The sequence below is a fragment of the Caretta caretta genome, chromosome 2 (assembly GCF_965140235.1).
Source record: "Caretta caretta isolate rCarCar2 chromosome 2, rCarCar1.hap1, whole genome shotgun sequence".
Taxonomy (NCBI): Eukaryota; Metazoa; Chordata; order Testudines; family Cheloniidae; genus Caretta; species Caretta caretta.
This window is the reverse complement of record NC_134207.1, coordinates 83775933-83800820: the sequence shown is the minus strand read 5'-3', so window position 1 is coordinate 83800820 and position 24888 is coordinate 83775933. Positions and strand designations below refer to the sequence as shown.

At 41.1% G+C, this 24888-nt stretch overlaps 1 protein-coding gene across 1 annotated transcript in view; it reads left to right on the top strand.

The window, feature by feature from the left end:
• COLEC12 (collectin subfamily member 12) overlaps positions 1-24888 on the top strand; it is a 136615-nt gene that overhangs the window by 94123 nt on the left and 17604 nt on the right. Inside the window, exons 3-4 of the mRNA XM_048840413.2 lie at positions 13691-13813; positions 22904-23002. Of these exons, the coding sequence (XP_048696370.1) occupies positions 13691-13813; positions 22904-23002 (222 nt within the window). The remainder of the gene's footprint in view (positions 1-13690; positions 13814-22903; positions 23003-24888) is intronic.

The window sequence follows — 24888 nt, the reverse complement described above, 5'->3', positions numbered from 1 at the left end:
AAATTTGAAGATACTGGCATAAGGGACATAGTAAATATATTATTTCAACAGGGTTTATGTTGTTATCGATAGGTTACTTACCTGGACTGTAAATACAAACTGCACAGAACACCATTCCACATATCAAATGTCTTTTTTCTCTTGTTCCTAACATGTGACAAGCAGATTTAATTCCATGATTCATAATCTGTTTGCAAAGAAAGGTAGAATGCGGCATTTGCCTATTTCTAAAACTTAATTAAGAGAAAAAACAAGAAATGTATCTATTAGTCCCTGTTCTGCCAGTGTGCTGGGAGCATCATACAATAATTTATGAAATATAGTGCCGTGAAAATTACCTCCCCAAAATATAAAGGAATTTAAAATAAGAGGTAAAATCACAATTGCAGATAATTCCCAAACTTATGGAGTGCTAGTCATAGGCAGAGAGAAGTCCATTAATCCAAAACTGTGGCTTCCTTGCCTTACAGAGCCCTTGTGCATTGGCAAAAATGCCTGAAACAGGCTCTGGTCTGGTGAGGGAAGCTCATGCTGAGGTAATTGGATACTAAAGAAGTGTGTCTTTATAGCAAGGTAATTGGATACTAAAGAAGTGTGTCTGCCAGGAAACTCAGAGAGCTAAGAAGTTAATACCAGATCTTTTTTCAGTAGAACAATATTTAAAGCTGAGCTGAACTTCTTTCTGTAGGTGGGCATGCAGTTTGTTGAGATTAGGAATGGATTTGTAGTCAATGGATTTGTAACCTTTCACACTAAGGTGAATTTGACCTAGTGTGTCCAGAGATCTTCCTCTTCTATTCAGTGATTAAATGCAACCATGCACTATTAGGAGCTGGAGCATACTGGTGACACCATGGGAAAGGCTAGTCAGAAATGGGTTTGGACAATGCGCATCCACAGCCATAGCCTGATAAATTGATGCATAGTTTATAGAGTCCAAGTGTTTTCCATATTCATGTTCTTATAGGTCCTGTTATGCTCAAATTGGTCTTCTTCATTCACCTCATTATTTTTGTGCATCATTTTATTCATTTGGTCTCATTCCAAGTAAGAGATCTATTTTGCTGTTATTTATTCAAGATTAACAGGAGAACCTCCATCTCTTCCATTTTAAATCCTGAATAATGCCCTCCATTAGACTTTTCATATGGAAAAAAAAGTATTTTGTACATTATGGATAATCCTACTTTCAATGAAGTCAATGGAAATTTTGCTGTTGACTTCAGTGGCAGCAGGATAAAAGCTATATATTCATTTGAAGCTGTTAACTCATGATTTACTTACTCCAATTCTGTATAGTCAGTTTTCCATTACCATATATTGTGAAGCCTATAGTTAAGGATACCCAATCATTTTCATTATTTCATTTTTTTCAACTGGATGTTCCACACATTTGTTCAATCTGAAATTTTCAGTAAAGATGGTTCTGCAGTTTGCAAGCATGGAAAAAAGAGACAGTGCAGTTTTTCTGCTATAAACTATTTTGGGACCTTATTTAGACAGCTGTAGCATGGCAGTGGCAAGTGATGGAAACTTGGAGTTTGTCAGAAATATCTTCCCAAGAGCATACATGTGTCTTACACTGGTCTGGTGAAAATTCATTTTGGTTCTTCTGAGTTATAAGAGTTTAAAAACATAGTTCATGGATGCACACTGGGTATTGTTATACAATAAAACTAATCACCTGTCAACATTCCATGAGCACTGCACATGTGCATACATAGAAATTTTACAGACATTTCTACTGAACAGTTAGTCTCCTTTGGATTTGCACATAAATGAATAAGAAAGTTGAATGAAATTTTAGTTGTAATATATGTGGCTTATGGAATATGGCAATATGTGTGAAAGAAGAAGCCCTAGCCTCATCGTATGTAGATATTGGGCAAGAGAGAGAGTGTTCCTCTGTGCTTTACAAAATAGTGGCACATGCTTTCATTTTTTCTATTTTTTTTAAATCTATGTTAAAAGAACATTTATGCTGCCAAGTAAAGCACTCAAAAAGTCTGGAAATAGTAATGCAAAGGTTGATTGAAAAGGTCCTGGGAATTTCATCTGCCCCTTTAAGCAATGTCACTATTTCCCCAATAAGCCCCACCTCCATGCAAATATAATTGGTGCTCAACATCATAACCAAGATCCCTTACAGCTTCTCCTGGGACCATGATGGTACTTCTTTAATCTGGCCTCTTAAAGGAAGCTCAAGAGCAGTGCAGCATGCATTTCTTATTTCTTCTGCCTTAAAACTACCAAGGTACCATTACTGTAATCTCTATCACTCCGATACCACGGTATAAAAATTCAGACTAATATAAATTAAGCCTAATACATTACACTGAAGGAAAAACAAAAGGTAAGTTAAATTAGGGGACAAAGATCAGATACATTGATTGGTCTTCAAATTATACAACATTAATTAGCAACTACCTTCCATTGGGAACACTCAAGATGAAGCTCCTTGTTTTGATTAAGAATTGAACATCATAGAATTAAACAGATTTAAGGAAAGAAAAGACATATTAGGCCATCTGGCTAAATGCCCTGCCTCTGAAGGACAGCTCCCTTCTATATATTTTCCAGGTTTTTGTTCGTTGAGTTTTAATTTACTCAAACAATGGAGCTCCACTTCTTCTCGAAGGAGACTGTTGCACAATCCGATAAATTTTACTGTTCAGAATTTTCTTCAGTTATTTGGCCTAAATCTCCTCTGCGTGCGTGTGTGCACACATATGGCTCAGCTTGAAAAAAACATTTAGCTGGAATGCTACTTGGTGTTTTGGCTGTCTTGTGAGTCAGTGTACACTTCCTTAATTCATACACAAGTTTAAATTCTTTCTAGTTTTTCTTTCTTGTGAGCAGTTTAATTGGATTTCCTTACTTCCAGGGCAGTGCACTCAGTGATCATCTGCTTGATTTGCATTAACTGAATGCAGTGATAGCTCACCCGTTGAAAACTATTATTTCAAAGTACCCTCATTTGCTGCTTGTTTGCTTGGGATTGATCTTAGATCTGGATGCATTGTTTTAATATAATGGTTTAAAAGATCTCATGTCCCCTGGGAGTTTAATAATCTTACCACATTTCTATGGCTTGACATTGCACTATAATGATTTTCCTCAAAATTTACTATGACAGTCCTACAGCTCTCCTCAGAATATTTGTGTAACAAACCATTCAGACACTCAGTGGTTTGCCTGTGTTGTGGCTGGGCCTTTTCTGTACCCTTTTAATTAAGATATTGAATGTTTAATCACTGCAGGACATTGTTTGGTAATACTATATAATTAAATGGTTATGGTTGTTGAGGTGTATAATTAGGAACCTTGAAAATTCATTCTGTATTCTACAATGAACAAGTACAAAGCCAAAACCAAAATGCTGGCTGGGTTATATAAATAAGTGCGAGATGATGGTCAAGCTGAATCATAAGGGCTCTTCCCTCCTTTAATGAAAGGGATTGTATATACTGCACATAATAAAGTATTTCTGATGCTGGGAGCTTTCCATAGAAAATAAAGCCAGCCCTTTGGGATCCTTTATTAGGTCAGAAGTGAGATAATGGATTCATGGAAAGGGACCACGACATGTGGAATCATAGAATATCAGGGTTAGAAGGGACCCCAGAAGGTCATCTAGTCCAACCCCCTGCTCGAAGCAGGACCAATTCCCAGTTAAATCATCCCAGCCAGGGCTTTGTCAAGCCTGACCTTAAAAACCTCGAAGGAAGGAGATTCTACCACCTCCCTAGGTAACGCATTCCAGTGTTTCACCACCCTCTTAGTGAAAAAGTTTTTCCTAATATCCAATCTAAACCTCCCCCACTGCAGCTTGAGACCATTACTCCTCGTTCTGTCATCTGCTACCATTGAGAACAGTCTAGAGCCATCCTCTTTGGAACCCCCTTTCAGGTAGTTGAAAGCAGCTATCAAATCCCCCCTCATTCTTCTCTTCTGCAGGCTAAACAATCCCAGCTCCCTCAGCCTCTCCTCATAAGTCATGTGTTCCAGACCCCTAATCATTTTTGTTGCCCTTCGCTGGACTCTCTCCAATTTATCCACATCCTTCTTGTAGTGTGGGGCCCAAAACTGGACACAGTACTCCAGATGAGGCCTCACCAATGTCGAATAGAGGGGAACGATCACGTCCCTCGATCTGCTCGCTATGCCCCTACTTATACATCCCAAAATGCCATTGGCCTTCTTGGCAACAAGGGCACACTGCTGACTCATATCCAGCTTCTCGTCCACTGTCACCCCTAGGTCCTTTTCCGCAGAACTGCTGCCTAGCCATTCGGTCCCTAGTCTGTAGCTGTGCATTGGGTTCTTCCGTCCTAAGTGCAGGACCCTGCACTTATCCTTGTTGAACCTCATCAGATTTCTTTTGGCCCAATCCTCCAATTTGTCTAGGTCCTTCTGTATCCTATCCCTCCCCTCCAGCATATCTACCACTCCTCCCAGTTTAGTATCATCCGCAAATTTGCTGAGAGTGCAATCCACACCATCCTCCAGATCATTTATGAAGATATTGAACAAAACCGGCCCCAGGACCGACCCTTGGGGCACTCCACTTGAGACAGGCTGCCAACTAGACATGGAGCCATTGATCACTACCCGTTGAGCCCGACAATCTAGCCAGCTTTCTACCCACCTTATAGTGCATTCATCCAGCCCATACTTCCTTAACTTGCTGACAAGAATACTGTGGGAGACCGTGTCAAAAGCTTTGCTAAAGTCAAGAAACAATACATCCACTGCTTTCCCTTCATCCACAGAACCAGTAATCTCATCATAAAAGGCGATTAGATTAGTCAGGCATGACCTTCCCTTGGTGAATCCATGCTGACTGTTCCTGATCACTTTCCTCTCATGCAAGTGCTTCAGGATTGATTCTTTGAGGACCTGCTCCATGATCTTGCAGTGAAGAATTTTCCCTACTTTTCGCATGTGCAGAATTTAGAGCCTGATCCAGCAAAACACTGAGGCTGGGATTTTCAAAGGTGTCTAAGGCAGTGGTTCCCAAACTTCTTCCGCTGCTTGTGCAGGGAAAGCCCCTGGCAGGCCAGTTTGTTTACCTGACGCATCTGCAGATTCGGTCGATCGCGGCTCCCACTGGCTGCGGTTCACTGCTTCAGGCCAATGGGAGCTGCTGGAAGCAGCGCGGGTGGAACAAGTTTGGGAACCACTTGTCTAAGGCCTTGTCTACACTACTGCAGTAAGTCAACCTAAGTTAGTCACGTAGCTGGAGTGATGTAGCTTAGGTTGACTTACTCCGGTGTCTAACACTGCTTTGCGTCGACGGGAAACACTTTCCCATTGACTTACCTTAATTCTCTCATTCCGGTGAAGTACCAGAGTTGACTGGAGAGCTCACTGCGGTCGATGTAGCGGGTCTTCACTAGACCCGCTAAATCGACCCCCGCTGCATCGATCACAGCAGCGTCGATCCCTGATAAGTGTAGACATAGCCTAAGTGAGTTTGGCTCCCAAATCCAATTGGGATTCTGTTGGATGCCTTTGACAGCCTTAGTGGTTCATGAGCTGTGCTAAGTGCCTTCAATTCCCATTAACCTCAATGGAAGTTGAAGATATTAAACATCTCCAGTATTGCAAACCCCAAGTATTCAAAAATTAGGGTTCAGCCCCCCCCAGTCATAAGACTGGTTTAAAAATCATTACATTTAAAACAATAATAAATGCTGGGTTCTTTTATTTGCCTTCTGGTTTTGAGCTTTTGTAATTCACATTTTAAAGCTTTTCTCTGCAACCAGTTCAGCTAGAAACTTGTTTTTTTAAAGAAACCTGAGATTCTCATGTAACTTCAGTAGTGTGGTAGGCGGGACAGATAGTGCTGCCTATTATTAGGGTTGTCTAATGCTTCCCATTATAAAGCCTTATTTTCAGTTACTTATAATTTTGCCAAACTTTAACCATTTGGGCTGAAATTTTCCATGCCAGGTGTCTGCTCCTGGCTGAATATATTTGGAAAACTTCAGCCAAAATGGTTCAGCTATTTCTAAGAACAAGGCTAGGGGAAAATACATTGTTTTGTACATGTTAAAACATTCTGGTGTCTTTTTCCATGCTTTGGAGCAAGAACTCAAAATTTGGCAGCAGGGTGGCCTTTGTGTCAGGGATGTGCTTTTTACTATCACCATGCAAATCTGGCCATGTAATAAGAATTTGAAAAATCAGAGTCTGAACATGCTCAATAGAGACTTCTATTTTAGCAGCTAAAATCTCCAAAGATTGTCCTCACTGAGCATGCTCAAGACTCTCACAGCTCCTAGTTCTGACCAGACTGTGTATGCATCATCCTCACACAGCAACTGAGCATGCCCCAGCCCAGAGCTAGAGGTGTGAAGCTGGACTTTCCCTGTAACAGCTGCTCCAAGCTATTCTGGGTTGGTGTGAGCCTGGGCACAGGAACTGAAAGCAGGGAGTCATCTCACTTGTGCTCTCAATGACCTCCTTGCTGATACCTAGGCAGCATGGAGCAGGAATCTATCTGATTCAAAGGCCAGACCAGTGGAGAGTGAAAGAAATAGACTGGGAGAAGGAATCTTGTGAGACCAGCACTAGAGGCAGGTGCAGAGACTGGGACTGGCTGGGCAAAGAGACTGGGACCAGCAGGCAAGGAGACCAGGAGCGAGGGGTGAGAATGGAAGCTGGGATTTGTTGGGTGAGGAGGCTGGGAATGCATTGTACAGGCAACTTTAATTCTGGCATTACCTAACTTTTGACTTTGCAACCATATGTTCTTTTAACAATAGGTTTTGTGTGTTTAATATATAAACTAAGGGACAACCAGATTTTGCCAACCTTATTCTCTCTGAGCAGTATTTTACTCTCTGAGGAGCCCTAAGGAATCAAAGGGGAGAATTGTGGAGTAAGGTACTACTCAGCTTGAGTAAGGGTGGCAGAATCTGGCCCTTAGAGTACTTAATAAATTAGAGTACTTAATAACCGTAGTCTAAGGGCCTTATCCTGTGATTGCTGAGCACCCTCAATGCCCACTGTAGCCTTTATGATGCAGAATCAACTTCTAAAATAACAAAGTGGATGTTCCTGAAAAAGTCAACAAAAATCAGCCTATTTTTGTAATTTGTAAACTTTAGAAAATCAGTGATTAAAATGTTTTACAGACTTTTTGCTTTCTAAGGTATGTTAACTATCAGAATTTAACTGAATCATCAGTTTTGCTATTTATAACCTAACTATTCACTTGGGATTATATGGATTCATACCATGAAGCAGTAGGTTAATAACATGTAAAAACCACATGAAGGAAAAAGTTGCAAATCTCAGCTAAAACTTTGTGGTTGGCTGGATTCTACGATCTCCAAGCTTTATTGAAGGTTAACATTGGTAAGCTGAGCATAGAACATACTAATGCAATATGCCCTTTGTTCCCTTAATACTCCAGCAGATCCAAATATTAAATATTTTGAGCCCAGTTTTCATGTCTGAGCACCTAATCTTTCCCCTTTAGTGCTCAAATTGTCACTCAGGCAGTCAGATACTTATTTTAGATGTCCTGAGATGTCAATACAAACACCCAAATGCATATCTGGATGCCTAAATGTAAGATCCAAAGTCTGAAAATTGCCTCTTTATGCCCCGTTGATGTAAGACCACCTTCCTAATGCTTAAAAGTATTTATCAAGATTTATCAGTCTTTAAAGCTAAAGCATCATGATTTTACTTGTCAGTTACACCAGCTAAAATTTTCAAACTTGGGTCCCTGATTTTAGTTACTTAGGATCATGTTATTAAATGTATTTAGACATCTAAATGTGCAGATAGATGTCTCGTGGGATTTTCAAAAGCACTGAGGCATCTAACTCCCCTTGGCATTAGGAAGTTAGACATTTAGGTGCTTTCAACAATCCCACTAGGTGCCTATCTGCCTCTTTTGGCAACTAAATATATTTTAAAATCTACTTCTCAATGTTTATTCTGTGGGAATTGCTTGTACTGAGCCTCTTTAAAATTAGACTAAATAAGGATTTAGGTTCATGACTCTAGTTATCCATGATTCTAGATAATGTTTTATAAAGGTGCATATAAACTACACTTGAAGCCTTCCTTGCATGCTACAAGAGATGCTGTATCAATATTGAATCACACTGGAAAGGAATTTTCCTAAATAGTGCATTGATTTTGGCTTCCTGCACTACATTCTTCCAATATTTCAGTTATCTTACCAATGCTTTTTTGTCATGGTTATGTAGGGAATTTTGGGTTTTCATCACAACTCTACATTATAGCACAGATTTTATGAGGCCACCTAAGTTTCTGAAGCAAGAGCCAAGAAGAGAGCTCAGTGGAAAATATTCCAAAAGAAGTATTTGGCAGGAAAATCTGTACAGTATACATGTTATACTCAAACATTCGAAACTGTGGTCCTTGAAACAGAATATGTTTGAGGCTTCTGGCTTTTGATAAAGTATTTGCGGACTGGCAAAGGGAATATGTGTTTAGCCTTCTGTAATTAAAAAAAAACCATGCCTTATCTGTAGCACAAAAGGAGTCTGCAGATGGATACCCCCTGCGGGAAAACAAAGTTCCCAGTCACTAGAATGTAATGCTGTAAAAATAAATACTACAAAGGCTGGTAACAGGGGGATGTCTCACTTGCATGTTTATTGTGACGATCTTGGTTCACAGAGATGGGGGTACCCAAAACATGTGAGCCAGCAGGATTCCTTTGTACTGATTTGCTGTCTGTTTGGCCAGATGTCTTCCCAACAGTGAATAGAAAAAAACAAAGCTTGTATTATAATAAGTCGGGGAAAAAGAAAAGTGTGTCAAGGCACAGCATGTCACATCTGATATTTATTAAATGTTGATAAAGTCAGCAGTGAGCAATGCTCATCATCCGGAAGTGACCCTGACTTTTGGGTATGCAAAGCTAGTGACAAATGTCTGGGAGCACATCATCATTAAAACCATGTGTAGAGAATGCATAGTGGAATATGTTGTGTTGGGAACAACAAAGATCTGATTCAAGCTAAGCCCAGTTCTGTGTGATTTACATATGTTCCCTTTGTAGGAAAATGTCCTACACTGGTTCCACTGAGTTAATTAAAAGATCTCCAAATGAGATGTTACAAACCTAGCCAGATAACAGTGATTCACTATAAGCCAAATCTCGTAGTTTTTATACTCAGGGCTCCAAATAGCCAAAATGCCATTAACTCAAGTGGAAGTTTTTCCTGTTAAAGATGGAATATGGACTTCAAGCCATGACTCTGTGCTCCCATGATAAAGGTTGAGAGAAGGTACCTACTTTATGTTGCAGTTTTTTACATATACCCTACACTCACTCTAAATCCTTCCCCATGTTGCCTCTTGTTAGTCTGACAGACTAATATGGCTGTTTCCTTTATAAAGGAAAGGACCTTAACAAACCACAAGACAACCTTAATGAGACCATGTTCACAAGTGCCTCTTATGTACCAGATCAACCAACTTTGGGTGGACTTTAAGCAAAGTGAACCTAAATTGTTCAAGCTCCGCCAGAGATACTGGAAATAGTTCAGTACCTATTCTCTCATTTGAGACAGATCCAGGTTTTTGTCATCTTTAGTAGTCCTCTCTATTTAATTAGTTAATCAGAAGGCCAGCCACTATCAGGAACAAAATGAATATCCATGTGTCAAGGTTCCTTCCCCACTTTGAACTCTAGGGTACAAATGTGGGGACCTGCATGAAAACTTCCTAAGCTTACTTTTACCAGCTTAGGTTAAAACTTCCACAAGGTACAAACTATTTTATCCTTTGCCCTTGGTTTTCCAATGCCGCCACCAAATGTTTCTCTGGGTTCCTGAGAAAGCGTTGTTTGGAAACGTGTTTCCCCCAAAAAATCCTCCCAACCCTTGCACCCTACTTCTTGGGGAAGGTTTGGTAAAAATCCTCACTAATTTGCATAGGTGACCACAGACCCAAGCCCTTGGATCTTAGAACAATGAAAAAAAGCATTCAGTTCTTGAAAAGAAACATTTTAATAGAAGAAACAGTAAAAAGAAAAGGATCACCTCTGTAAGATCAGGATGGTAAATACCTTACAGGGTAATTAGATTCAAAACATAGAGAATCCCTCTAGGCAAAACCTTAGGTTACAAAAAGACACACAGACAGGAATATTCATTCTATTCAGCACAACTTATTTTCTCAGCCATTTAAAGAAATCATAATCTAACGCATATCTAGCTAGATTACTTGCTAAGTTCTAAGACTCCATTCCTGTTCTGTCCCCTGCAAAAGCCTCACCCAGACAGACACAGACCCTTTGATGTTCTCTCTCTTCCCAGCTTTTGAAAGTATCTTGTCTCCTCATTGGTCATTTTGGTCAGGTGCCAGTGAGGTTATCCTAGCTTCTTAACCCTTTACAGGTGAAAGGGTTTTTTCCTCTGGCCAGGAGGGATTTAAAGGTGGTTAGCCTTCCCTTTATATTTTTGACACCATGTATTCCTGACATAAGACAAATACCACAGCCCAGAAGAGGTTAAATTGATATAGCTATCTGTGCTAGAGTCTCCAAAGTTGTGGGGGGGACGAGGGACCCACTTACAACTACCTGATTTTCTGCTCCAGCACTTGTGCACATTAGATCTTGGGGTAGATTAGATTACAATATAATTTTTAAAGTGTGGCTGCTGTAGTGTGTGTAAAAAGAAAAGGAGTACTTGTGGCACCTTAGAGACTAACCAATTTATTTGAGCATGAGCTTTCGTGAGCTACAGCTCGCTTCATCGGATGCATGCAGTGGAAAATACAGAAGATGTTTGTTTTTCTACACACAAATCATGAAAAAATGGGTGTTTATCATTATTATTATTATGTAGTGTGTGTGTGTGTCATCTCAATACTGACAGTAGTGGATTGTTAAAAAAATGGAAGTGTCTCAAGTTCAGGTGCCATTTTTATGTCCATTTGAAATACACTGAAACTGAAAGATCCATAAAGCGCAAGTGTTGTTTAATTGGACCATACATAGGGAGAGAAAACCAAGAGAAGGAAGCAGGTGGCTTGCGAAATACGGGTACATATATGGTGCTAGATGATGAACAGTATTAAATTCAGGGGCATTAGTGAGAGTTGCAGCCTGTTACATTGCACAGGGAATCAAATTAAGTACAGTGTCAGCAAACAGATCATAAGCTGAAAATGAGTAACTTTAATGTGAGACTTTAATACAAACAAATTTCCAACATGCAGCTGATATCAAACATGCATTTTTTTTCTGCCTCCTTCTCTGTGTTGTACCTCTGTGGTCTGTTGCCCTTTCATATTATGGCTTGATCCTGCTCTCATTAACTTTAATTTCTGTTACCTGTATAAGGTAGAGGCCAATCCTGTGATGTGCTGAGTGCCCTGAACTCCCATTAATTTCCATGGATAATTAGAGCATACAGAAACTTACAAAAGTAGGTCCTAAATTATATACCTCTCAGAGGAGGGATCTTGTTTTCAAACTTGTCTGAAAAGCACCATGCACTCCACTGCACCTAAAGTAACCCTCCCTCCAAGCCGTTACTGACAGCAAGAAGATCTGTGTTCAATATATTTGGGGATCTTCTTGACAAATAAGTAAACTGGCCCAAACCCCGCCCGGAAAACTGTGTTCCCTCTCTAGGGACCGTTAACAGGCAGAACAACTCCCTCTCACAAATACTTCAAGATCCTGTACAAGCCAGGAAGGGGAGCCAACCACACTTAAAACCCTTGAGTAGAGTCCTAGCTGCTTGGAAACCAGTTCTTTGTCATAAGATAAAATCCTCTTCCCCTCTCCAAGCTGCTCTGGGAGCCCACTGCCCCCAAAATCCAAGTTCATGTCTAGTTATGGTGACTCCCCAAGTGTCACCAGCAGGATTGTGGGTAGATAGCCTATGCAAATGAAGCTCTCTTTTCACCAATAGGGGGAGCAGAGAGCCCTTTCCCCTCTGGAGCTTCTGGCCAAATGGCTTATGCTAACAAACCTAGATTTAGAACATAAATGCATTAACTTGTTTTCCCACCGTTTTTTGCCACATGTATCAATTTACTGAGAGGTTTGTATCTCTATCTGAAAAAGGAATTGATCTTTCCCAACTGAGCTTCTCTTCTATGTCCTACAGTGACTTCATAATTTTGAATCCATGACATCACATCCATCCGGTTGTAACAAAATGTGATGTCACAACAATGAGATTATGGTGTGACTTCGCCACATAATCATAATGTGTAAGAAGGAGCTGGCCTGTGAAGTGTTCATTTCAGTGTTATCCAAGCCTGATATATGAAATAACACTAGCGAAGGGGACTGAGAAAATAACTCATCAAATAAACTTACTTTATGTATAAATCTCTCTTCTTGAATTTGCCTCTGTATGAAAATCCCTTTTTAAAGCACTTTAGGTTTAAGAAAACCACGAGAACCTGTTACTCTTTGAGATAACAAGAGTTAACTTGCTATTTCTGTCATCAGTCCTCAATAAACACAGCTGAAGCTGCCTGTGCATTTCCCTGAAGAATAGCACTGTGCAGAAGGTCACAAGTTGGAGAAAAGTAAAATCAGCTGGTGGGTTGATCCCCAGGGGAAATATAATTTACTCATAAAAAGTTTCTGAGCAAGTTTTCATTAGATCAGTAATTTGGTACACCCAACCTACTAAAGCGCTCTCCTTTGTGACTCCATTAGTAGTAAATAAATAGGGTAAAAGGTCAAGGAAGTTCATTTTTAATAGACGCAGGGGGCTATATTCATGCTTGCCTAATGAGGGCTCAACCTGGTCCATTCATTCCAACATGGTCTTCACATTCTAATGTTTTTATATGTCCCTGTTTCCCCTGCAATTATTGATAATCTAATGAAAGCTTTCAATGCTTATATATGTGCTATAACCTGTGATCATTGACAGAAGAGTCTCACAACAGGCCGACATTCATATCTTCTGTAAAAAGCTCAAATACCAAATATTAATGGTTCATTTTCTCTCATCACTGGAGATTCCTTTCCCTATTCTCTCTTTTTTAGAACTCACTTATGTGGGGAAATGGTATGAGTAGCATAATTATACTGATATAACTCCTGCTGGTGTCCACACAGGGAGATATACCAGTATAACTATGCTTCTATGGACAAGCCCTAAATCTCATTAACATTATTTTACACAGTGAAAATAAAAAGAAGTGCTAATATTTATCTTCTAAGTCCATGTGTCAATATAAAAGTTGCAAAATAGTGCAAAAGTCTCCTTTCAGACATTCAGAGTAGTACTTAATTTCAGTTCTACTTTTTCTGTGTGTGAATGTCACCCACTGCTAACAGTGCAGGGAAGTTGAATGTTAAAACTGAATTATTACCATCAGGATCTAGACAGAGAATATTGCCATAAATTTTTGGCTTAATTGCAACCTAGTCTCACTACCAGACTCATGATAATAGTGGTTGTTGTTTTTTTTTCAAATAAAGCCACATTTGGTTTTCCAGTTAAATTTAATCCAGTTATTACTCATCTGAAACCTTAAAAGGAGCATATCACTAAAGTGAGGCTATAGTGAGCCCGGAGTCCATGGAATGTTAGCTATCACTTGCAGTGTAGACAAGTATGTGTACAATTATTATATATGTATGTGATTTAGACAAAGAAACCACAATAAAAGCTTACTCTTTGACCTGATTTTAAAGTCCCATCTTCTTTTGCAGGTATTCAGGAGGGGACTCAATGTACCAAATGTAAAAATAACTGGGCACTGAAGTTCTCCATCATATTACTATATATTTTGTGTGCCTTGCTAACAATAACAGTAGCCATTCTGGGATACAAAGGTATGTACCATATCTGTCACAGTGTTTCACTTTCGAACAGGAATCCAAGCAAGAGCTCCAAGTATTAGAAAGAGATAGAGAGGAGAATGGATTTATTTTATTTTCAGTTATGAGATTATTGCAGAATTAAACTTCTGTTAACATGATTCATTGTATGTTTGGCATAGTCTACATTAGACAAACTTTGAAGTTTCTCTTTCAAACGGCTATAAAGTTTTGACATTAGATTAGACATTTGTGGAGATTTAAAATAAAATGTATAATTAACTTACCAGTTTTCAATATGGAAGCATATTAATTTGGAGAGCCAAGGACTTCAGTAAGGCTCCACACAAGTACCAGAATCCACCCCTAGAGTTCATCTTGTGTAAAGGAGGGGCCAGGAATGGTGTCACTTAATGTATTAATACTTTTTATCTGAGGAGTTCAAAAGTATAATGAATATTGTTCTTAATGATCTGGAAGCAGGGATAAACAGGGTAGTGCCAAACCTGATAAATTGCTTATTCATCAGTGTTTAAGCCAATTCTAAAAAAATATTCTGAAGACTGAGGAAATTCCAAAGAATCAAACAATGCTAAACAATGTTTTGCCTGAGAAAATTATATATGAGTAAAAGTAATGCACATTGAAAAGAACAGTTTGATCTTCTCATACATAAAGCTTATGCTCTAATAAATTTGTTAGTCTCTAAGGTGCTACAGGTACTCCTTTTTCTTTTTACGGATACAGACTAACATGGCTGCTACTCTGAAACCTGTCATACATATTGTTATTCAATTCAGCTATCACCACAAAATAATACAGGCATCATTCCTGACAGATCAATGCAAACATCTGCTCGCTGTGCAGTATTGGTTAGGGAAAAAAGCCAGTTAAAAGCTTGGCTGTATTAAGAAAAGGGAAAAATAATGCTGAAAATATTACAATGGGACTACTATATACACTGATGGTTCCCCTTCCCTTTGATTCTGTGCTTTGTTCACATCACCTCAAAAAGGAAATAGTAGAAATAGGAAAGGGACAGAGAAAGGCAGCAAACACAGTTTAGAGGCTTGGAAGGACTTCTATATGGGAAAAATTAAAATGATCAGAACTGGTTAGAGAGAAGATTTCATAAGAGAAGACACGATGTTGGTGTATTGAACTATGAATATAAACGAAAGGTGCTCCCATTTACCCTTTAGTGTAATACAATAACAAGAGGGAACGTAATAAATTAAACATATTTACAACAAAACACATTTTTTGCACAACTTATAAGTAACCCATGGAACTCATTGCTACAAGATATTGAAACAAAAAACTTACTAGGATTCAATGATGATTAGTTACTTGTAGGGATAAGAAGATCCCCAGTTATATTAGCTTGATAAAAACAGAGCCAGACCCTTAGCAGGTTAAGTGGGCATAGATCAATTTACAGCAGCTGAGGATCTGGCTCTTACATGGGCTATCAGTCCTCCATGTTAAGCCAGCCACTAACTGCCTGGGACTCAGAAGAAGCTTCCACATTAGGCATGTTACTGCATAACTGTCTTTTCCGGGATCTTGCATATTCATTTGAAGAATCTGATGCTGCTTACTGTCAGAGATAACCTACCAGCTGGACTTTGATTCATGGATTCCAAGGCCAGAAGAGACCATTGTGATCATCCAGTCTGACTCCCTCTATAACTCAGGCCATAGAACTCCCCCAAAATGTTTGCTTTTGAACTACAGCATCTCTTTTAAAAAAACACCCAATCCACCACTTGGAAGTTGTTCCAATGGTTCATTGCCCTCACAGTTTTATATTATATATCTTATTTCTAGCCTGAATTTGTCTAGCTTCAACTTCCAGCCATCAGATCTTGTTATACCTTTGTCTGCTAGACTGAAGAGCTCATTATCAAATATTTGTTTCCCATATAGGGGCTTATAAACTGTGATCAAGTTCACCCCTTCGCCTTGTCTTTGTTAAGCTAAATAGATAGAGCTCCTTGAGTTTATCTCTATAAGGCGTCTGAACTGACCTATGGCAATTTCTTTGTTCCTTCATGAAACCTCTGAATGGGAATAAGCAAACAAGGCGACCCTCACCTAAATGTCTCTCCCTCTTTCTAACCCTACATTTTCAGGCTTCTCTCTCCACATGCCTCCAGTTCTGGTTTTCTTACACTCCTCAAGGCCTTCCTCGCTCTTTCTGCTTCCTCGCTACATTCCATTATGCACTTCCATGTATGATTACAACCATTTTGTCTTCTTTACAACTCAGTAATACTCACTGGGATTTTTCATTGGCATCACTGAGAGGAATTTCTTAGCCCATTGCCGCAAGGAAAAAAAGCTGGAGTTTGTGCGAAGATGCACATCTCATTCATTCATCATACTTGGGGGCCCACCAAACCCAATTTCAGGGGAGGGAAGCATGGTATTGGCCCAGAGTCCATTCTCAGTCCAGCACTCTCCTCAACTTCCTGTTTCTCTACTCTCCACATCTCTCCTGTCACCCATATTTGTTTTCATTGTGAAGGTTGAACATCAGGGCATGTTTCTTACAGTTCTGTCTGTTCCATTGCATTTCAGAAGACACTGACTTCTTGAGTCAAATTTATCTCTTGAGTAATTCCACTGAAGTGAATGGACTTACACTGGGGATGATTTTGTCCTTTTGTCCTCACACTTGCATCCTGTGCACTAGTAAGCTGGCTTTTTACATAGACCTTTCTGATCACTGCAAATCAGAAGAAATACCAGTTTATGAGAAAAAATTATTATATTTGATCCCCAAATGAACTGTTAGGATACTTTTGTTTGTTTCTAAGGAGTTAGGCCTTAAATCTTGGACACTAAAGAAAAGTGAAGTACATTTTTACAACAGTCCCCTCTACCTCAGAGTTCAGCTTCTCCTTTGTGTGGTGATATTACAATGAAAGATAGAATTTTGCTAGCATCAGGAATTCTTCCAATCTGTTAGCTAAGGTTTCATTAGATTTGTTTTCAATACACTGATGATTTATATTTATAATGCCCAAAGCTGCTTTTAAAACTTTTAGTTTCCTACATGGTACTTAGCTAACCTATGTTATTTAAAAAAAAAAAGTCAAGAACTACGAATTAACGGATTAAATTTGGTTGGCAAGAAAAATAACTCTATGGGATACAAAATAAACAGAATAAATCTCCAAATTAGTTGTAAAATCTGTGTAACAATCCATAGAAAGCTGAAACCAAAACATGAATTAAATATCAAGGTCTGAAAGGGGTTGCAAGATGAGTTTACTATTCCTTTCCCTTCAGAATGAAACTTACATTCTTTCTGTTGTTAAAAACATTAATAAAATAGTGTTCTTGGTTTTCCAGATGTTTTCTTAAGGAAATTAAATGCAAAAGTATGTAGTTAAGATTCTTCTGGCACCAGTCAATGTAAAACTAATCTATTTAAAGTTAATGATTATACTCTTGCTCACTCCATGGCAAAGGGGGGCGGGGAGTAAACATTCTTTGAATATCAGCCTGAAATTTGAATTTCTGGTTATTTTCAGTTTGTAGTAGACCTTTATATTGCAGCTTGTAGCTTTAAGTTTGTGACTAATACACACAACAACTCTCATCTATTGCTTAATCCTTCTGCTTCTGTAACTCGACTCGCTGGGATGGGACACTTGTCCATGCTTCTTGTCTGAGACTGAGAGCAGGGAGTAGGATCCAGACATTCTACCCTTCAGCAGTTGGTTGCAAGGTTTGCATCTCTTAAGGGATGTCTGTGCAAAATTGCCCATACAGCAATGATCTTAACAAAAACAAAGTTTATTAAAGACAGAGAAAATAGAATTAAAACAGAAGAAGTGGTTTGTATAACATATCTGGGTTTGCACTTATCAGCTAAACTAGATAAAGTAGTCTCCGTTAATGAAGTAAATAGCTAACATCTTACTGCCCTCTTTGATCCTCCTCTGAGCATCATGCTGCGGTATACAGCAAAAATTCTCTGTGTCCAGAGCTCTCTCTGATCTAGCCCACCTGATCCAGGGCTGCTACTTAAAACTTATCTCCAGTTATACGCGCATAGGCTTTAGACTCATGCATTTTCTAGGAACTGGACCACTGATGATACAAAGACCCTTTAATGATGATTAACATCTTTCAAAGGCTTAAGGACCTAGCTCAGACACTGCCATCTTGGCTGGTAGTATCTAGTTTCGATAGGGCCTCTTGTTATACCCCTTCAGGAAATTATTTATTTTATCAAAAAATATAAATTATGGGCAGGTCTTCAGTTTGTCTGTCAAGAGCTTATTAGAATCAATTTTTAGATATACACCTAATGTGCTAGCCAGTCAAATTTCTTAAAGGTTGATAACTGTTTTCTGATTAAAGTTACAAATCCAAAAACATTAGCTTCTCAGAAACCAGCTGGTTTTCCTGCTATGCTCTGGACCTATTATGCTGCCCAAGTGGCATGAGGGGCCAAAAAGCAACCACATCTTCCTGGCAAGTATATAACCAGCATGTTTTAGCTCATGTCACACCCTACTGCTACCCCTAGTGTAAGGATCATATCAGGGTAAGGAAGGGGCATGGCTGGAGCATTCTGCACTTGGCCATTCCCTGGTTGGCCGATAGCACCTCAAGGGGCCAGTCAGTCTGCAAAGATTAAAGCAGATTCCACATCTCTCTATTATACTCCAGGCTGGCATAAAAACCAGACCTAGAATCTGCCTGCTGGAGCTGTAACCAGCTGCCCCGCAGCCTCCCCACTCTACTGCACCCAAGCTAGTTTTAAAGGTCTCTGCAAATTTGACTTCCACCAATTCCTTGAGGCCACAATAGATTATAACATATACTAAAGTTTGAGCCTAAACTACTTCAACATCCCAAATACCCTCCAGTATTTTTCAGCAACAATATTAAATATACCCTGGGTGAAATTCTGTGCCTGTGCCTCTAAGAAGGGACAGGGGGCTATGGTGGCGGTCAGGTTGTCTGGAATAACTCACGAATGTGGGTGTCAGCCTCAGAGCAGACTGTTACAAACTAGGGCAGATCCTGGGTCTAAGCAGGGGTTTTGGGGGTCCGTGGCAAAATTTTAAATCAAAATGGGGGTCCTTGGATTACTAAAGTTTGAGAACCGCTGGCATAACATATAGAAAAAAAAGTTATTGGGCATTGCTTTCATCAGGGATTAACAAGAACCATAACTGATGTGATAATGCCCATTAAGGCCTTGATTCAGCAAAGCATTTAAGCACATCTTAAGTTCCATTGAAGTCAGTAGACTTACAAACCTGCTTAAAGGCTTTGGTGAACTGAGGCTTCAGTCTTGAAGAGGACAAAGAAATCCAAGCATTCTAGATCAGGGAACATGCAGTGAAATAGCTGATTTCTCTTCTGGGTTCCTGAGAAATTCTAAGTAACATAAATTAGGAATAAGGACAGAAAAAAACAGATGTCTTCTGTTACAGTGAGTGTTGGTTCTGGATTCCTATCAGCCTGCATCTTGTATTCAGAAGGCCAGCTACTATCATCTCAGTCCTGAAATGCAGAACTCTGCACTCTGACTCTATTTTTGTGTTTGTTTTGTTTTTTATATATATATACACACACACACAGACTGGAGTGTGTATAGCTGGCTCATTGGCATTATGGAAAGGAGAAACAAGGCAGCTTTCCACCCAGGAATGTTCAAGTTCCTCATACAACCTTGGGCCCGGTGACGGGGCAGTGCTGCGTGGAAGTAGCCCCCATAATTCCACTTCGGCCCACAGGTCCTCACACCAGGGACAACCTGGGGGCCATTCTCCTTGTTCTCACCCTTTGTTTTGTGGAGGGGTCTACTGGTGTGTCATCCCCCCCGCCTTGCCTTCCTCCTCTTCCCATGGTCACTTGTTCCCTCAACCCTCCGAACTGCTCTGTTCCAATAACTGCTTGAGCTCAGTTTGCCTTTGTCTCCTGAGACTACTTCCTTATTTTTCCCCCTCCCACTTCATCTCACTGGGTATTCCCCTTTCTTTACTTTCTCTCTGGCTTGTGTTCTCCTGTCTATTTTCCAACACTGCAGTGTTTTAATGGCTCTTTTCCCTTCCCCGTGGGTTAAATTCCATCCCTCTGGGGTTTCTGGATACCCCTTTGCTTTTCTAATGGGAAGGGGTTCCAGTCCGTGCCTAACATGAAAGGGTGTGGCAACCAATCCACTACCCCAGCCCACTTCCATTTAAACTTCCCCTGAACTTCCAGAGGCCCTTGTGCCATAAGGCAGAATTTCTTATCCCCATGTATATTCAAGCCTCACTCTTGCTCCAGGAAGTATCTGGTGGGGTTTCACCAACTTGTGCCTGATTAGCAAACAGCCTGAGGAGGTGTCCACCTGACCCCTGTGCTCTTTTATCCTGGCTCCTCGTAAATTAGCTTATTAGCTACCCAGCCCCAACCTGATCTGGTAATCAGGAACTCCTCTCTGTAACCAGGCTAGGGTGACTAGATGTTTCGATTTTACAGGGACAGTCCTGATATTTGGGGCTTTTTCTGAAATAAGGTCCTATTACCCCCACACACACTCCCTCTCCTGATTTTTCACACTTGCTGTCTGGTCAGCTTAAACCAGGCCCTTCCCCGGCCCCTAACTGGTTAAATAGTGATCAGAGTGCTGGTTCAGGTGCTGATTGCTATCACTCTGTGACAGGGCCAAAGTAACCCCTGACTTCAGTGTAGTTAGCCCAGAGATGACTGTAGCCCTAGCTGTCTGTTTGGTTTATGTTTTTGAAGCAGCATGGACCCATGAAAATCCTGCTATATACCTGTACGTATCTTCAAAAAAATAAGATGGAAGATTAATAAAGGGACAAGGACCCCTTGGCTGCCACAGATTAAAGTGCCAGATTGTGTATGACCTTTGCATGAGTGCAAAGAGTAGGAGGAGGGCTCATGAAGTTACACTCCCAGTACCAGGGTCCCCCCTACTTGCGCTTGGGGGAACACAGGCAACTGCTCTTTTGTAGTTCCTGCCAGGTTATAAATCACCCCCAAAGAGGGTGGGAAGGCATAGGGAGGAGGCAGAGGTATGGCTTTGTCCCCTACCTCCACACTGGCTCATCCGAAGGCCTGGTGCAGCACCTCTTCTGCCACATGCTAGGGGACTGGAGGAGTGACACAATGCAGCACAATGTCTTCTGGAATCCCTCGTGGGGTGGTGCAGATCCTCTCTGGCCAGAGGCTAAATAATCTGCGTATAGGACAGAACCTTCTGGCCTTAGCTGTGATTTGAATACACAGACACCAAACTGAAAATGGACATGGACTTGAAGGTCAAGCCATAGGGTTGCCAGGCATCCAGTTTTAAACTGGAATGCTGACCAGGCTGCTAAAAAAGTCCGGTCAGTGGCGCAGCAGGGCCAAGGCAGTCTCCCTGCCTGCCCTGGTTCTGCACAGCTCCCGGAAATGACTGGCATGTCCAGCTCCTAGACATAGGGGTAGCCACAGGGGCTCCGTGTGGTGTCCCCGCTCTGAGCACCAGCTCCGCAGCTCCCATTGGCTAGGAACTGTGGTCAGTGGGAGCTGCCGGGACGGCGCCTGCAAGTGCATGCAGTGCGCAGAGCCTCCTGACCCCTCTGCATAGGAACCGGACATGCCGGCTGCTTCCGTGAGCCGCCTGAGGTGAGTGCCAGCCGGCCGGAGCCTCACCCCGAACCCTGTTCCTGCACCCCAACCTCCTGTCCCAGGTCGTAACCCCCTCCTGCACCCTAACTCCCCCCCAAAGCCCACACCCCTCCCTGTACCCCAATCTCCCTGCCCCAGCCCTGAGCCCTCTCCCACACATACAAGCCCTCCTGGAGCCCGCACCCCGCACTCCCTCCTGCACCCCTGCCCCAGCCCGTAGCCCCCTCCTGCACCCCAAACCCCTCATCCCTGGCCCCACCCCAAAGCCTGCACCTCCAGCCGGAATCCTCACCCCCTCTTGCACCCCAACCCCCTGCCCTGGCCCACTGAAAGTGAGTGAGGGTAGGGGAGAGCGAGCGATGGACAGAGTGGGGATGGAGTGAGTGGGGGCAGGGCCACGGAGAAGGTGTGAGGCCTCAGGGCAGGGGCGAGGCCAGGGCAGGGCAAGGCTGTTCAGTTTTGTGCAGTTAGAAAGTTGGCAACCTTATCAAGGCAGAATCTAGCCTCTGAAGCATTCAATTTCCTCCCTTTCTTGTAACAATTTATAAATATATATTTAGCACTTTGAGCTTTCTGGAACTTTTCATTTCTGGCTCTTTCCTTCTTCCGTACACATACTGTTGCCATGAAAAGCAACAGAATGCGTAACTGCCAGGAAAACAACTCAAACCTCCCCAAGCCAAGAGCAAATTGGGAACAGCTATATGTCCAGGCTGGGCTGAATGACCATAGTTTAAACCCTTGCAAATCAGAATTATTTTAAAACTGCTGTTTAATTAAATGTCCTTAAATTGTTATTAGGAGTTTTAAAGCTACATCACTTTTCAGAAGACATTATTTAAGAACAGCACTTGATATATGTTCTATAGCCTCCACACTTAGTAGCTAGGATGTAGTTCATAATGATTAAAAGAATCAGAAAATTATTTGGTCCATCTAAATGGAAGTGGCCCACGGGAGAGTGAGAGGGAGTCTGCTGCAAGCGAGGTAACAAGCCTCAAGCATACAACATGCCTTCATTAGACAATGAGACACCTTTAGTAGTTAAATATTATAAAATATTAATTGATTGAAGAGGAAGACTCAGAAGAATCTTCATTCATGAGATGAATCTGTTTGTTACCAAAAGAAATATTTGGTTGAAGCATAGTGGTTAACTTCTTAGCAGAGCACACGGTCATATGAGCAGAAGAGAATACACGGTTCTGACGTTATGCAGAGTAGTGGAAAGCAAATTAATTGTTTGTTTTTTTAAAAAAAGTATTTTCTATGCTTGACCCCAAATATTTTGTATTTTTCATTATTTACTACACTCTTGTTTACTGTTCATCTATATGACTTGTTATAAAAATCTCATTACTTACACCATATCTCATAGTTGGAACTTCTCACAATGAAACCTACAAAAATTACACATGTAAATGCCTGTTAACACTGTTCTCAATTTTCCAGTTGTAGAAAAAATGGACAACGTTACAGGTGGCATGGAGACATCCCACAGAAGATATACTGAAAAACTCACAGAAGTGGAGAGTGGTCTGAAGAAATTAGGTAATCTCCACATAACTGAAAGCCAGATAAGGCAGCCTATTTGCATGTCCTTGTGTGGTATTATTTTGGGAGATATATCAGTGGATAAGAGTTCTCTATCTCCACAGATCTGTCTGATGAACAGGTGGCCAAATACCTGCATATCCATTCCATCTTAAATTTTAGTTCCCGATTCTGGACAGCTCTTAATCACATCCAATCCCACGGAAACCATATTGAAATCAAAGGGACTTCAGGATGTGCTTATGAGCTGTCCTGAATAGGAATGATTTTCTGAATCAGAGCTGTAAAGTGATGCAAATATTGATGGACAAAAGAAGAGACTCTTAAGAATGAAAGTCTTCACCCACCCAGTAATCTTTGAGCTGATGTTTAGTAGATAAATTCCAAATCTGGAGTCCATGCCCAGAGATGTTCAAAAATGGCATATGTTTAACCCTCACCTCAGAGGCAAAAACATCACTTGTAGGAGATGCACTTCATCGGTCATTAGTGCTTAAAGTGTGCTGGGTGGAAACAGGTCACAGACCCAGGAAATAAGATTTCTAAAAAGCAAGCCGGGCCACTGAAGGGCACAGTTTTAATACTGTCTGCGGGGGGACGGATGGACGGGATGGACCCCTGATTGGCTTCTTGAAGCAGGGAGAGCTCTCCCCCACTCCCTCAGCAATCCAACATCATTCTCCCAGAAGGAGTGGGAAGAGCAGAAAGAGTTAAGCAGCTGAGAGTAGCTCTGTTTCCTCTTCTCCCTTCCCCTTCTGCGAGCAACAGGATGGCTCCTCTGCTCTTCTCCCTGCAACACCCAGCCTGGGAACGGAGAGAAGGGACTCTAGTGCAGCCCCCTTCAGGCCTGGAAGTGGGGGTGAAGAACACCAGGAGCTACAGGGGATTCAGAACTGATGGGGGAAGAGGGGAGAGCCGTAGGGGGGCAGAGCTGATGTGGGGACCACAGAAACAGGATCGATTTGGGGCCAAGGGGCAGAGTTGGTTGCTGAGCAGGGGGACTGGCAGATGGGTGGGTGATGAGACCCCCCTCCCGACAACCACCACCACTTTTTTTCAAACCACTTTGAGCACTGTCAGTCATCAGGGGAAGTACAAGTCATGCAGTTATAAATGTAGATCTCCCACGTGATATCACACGCCCAACTTTGAAGAAAAGAGATAAGTGGTGTAGAAAGTATTTTCTTCACTGTACGTTTCTAGCCTTCCTCCTCTGCACCACTGAAAAGGAAGCTCCAGATATTCATTAAAAGCATTATATAAGGACTAACTTCTCTTGTGAGAGAGAGAAGCTTTCGAGCAACGCAGAGCTCTTTCACGTCTGGGAAAGGTACTCAGATTGTCACAGCTAAATACAAGGTTGAACAGATAAAATATGTCTACTTATGCTAAACTAAGGGACCATTCAAGGTGACTTAGCCCATAAACACCCCTATAGTCATAGGACAAAAATGGGAGATTGGTGGGTTACAGATTGTTGTAATAAGATATAAATACAGTGTCTTTATTAATGACAGGTTTCAGAGTAACAGCCGTGTTAGTCTGTATTCGCAAAAAGAGAAGGAGTACTTGTGGCACCTTAGAGACTAACCAATTTATTTGAGCATAAGTTTTTCGTGAGCTACAGCTCACTTCATCGGATGCATCTGATGAAGTGAGCTGTAGCTCATGAAAGCTTATGCTCAAATAAATTGATTAGTCTCTAAGGTGCCACAAGTACTCCTTTTCTTTTTGTCTTTATTAAGATCATGATTTTTACTGTCTATCAAAGTTATGAATTTAAGCTCCCAGGCTCATCTTTTGAAAGTGTTGGGCAGGTTTCCTCTGAGGATGAGGACTGGGGTCAGATATAGAGTAATTGTTTTGTGAAAAGTGTTCGTCCA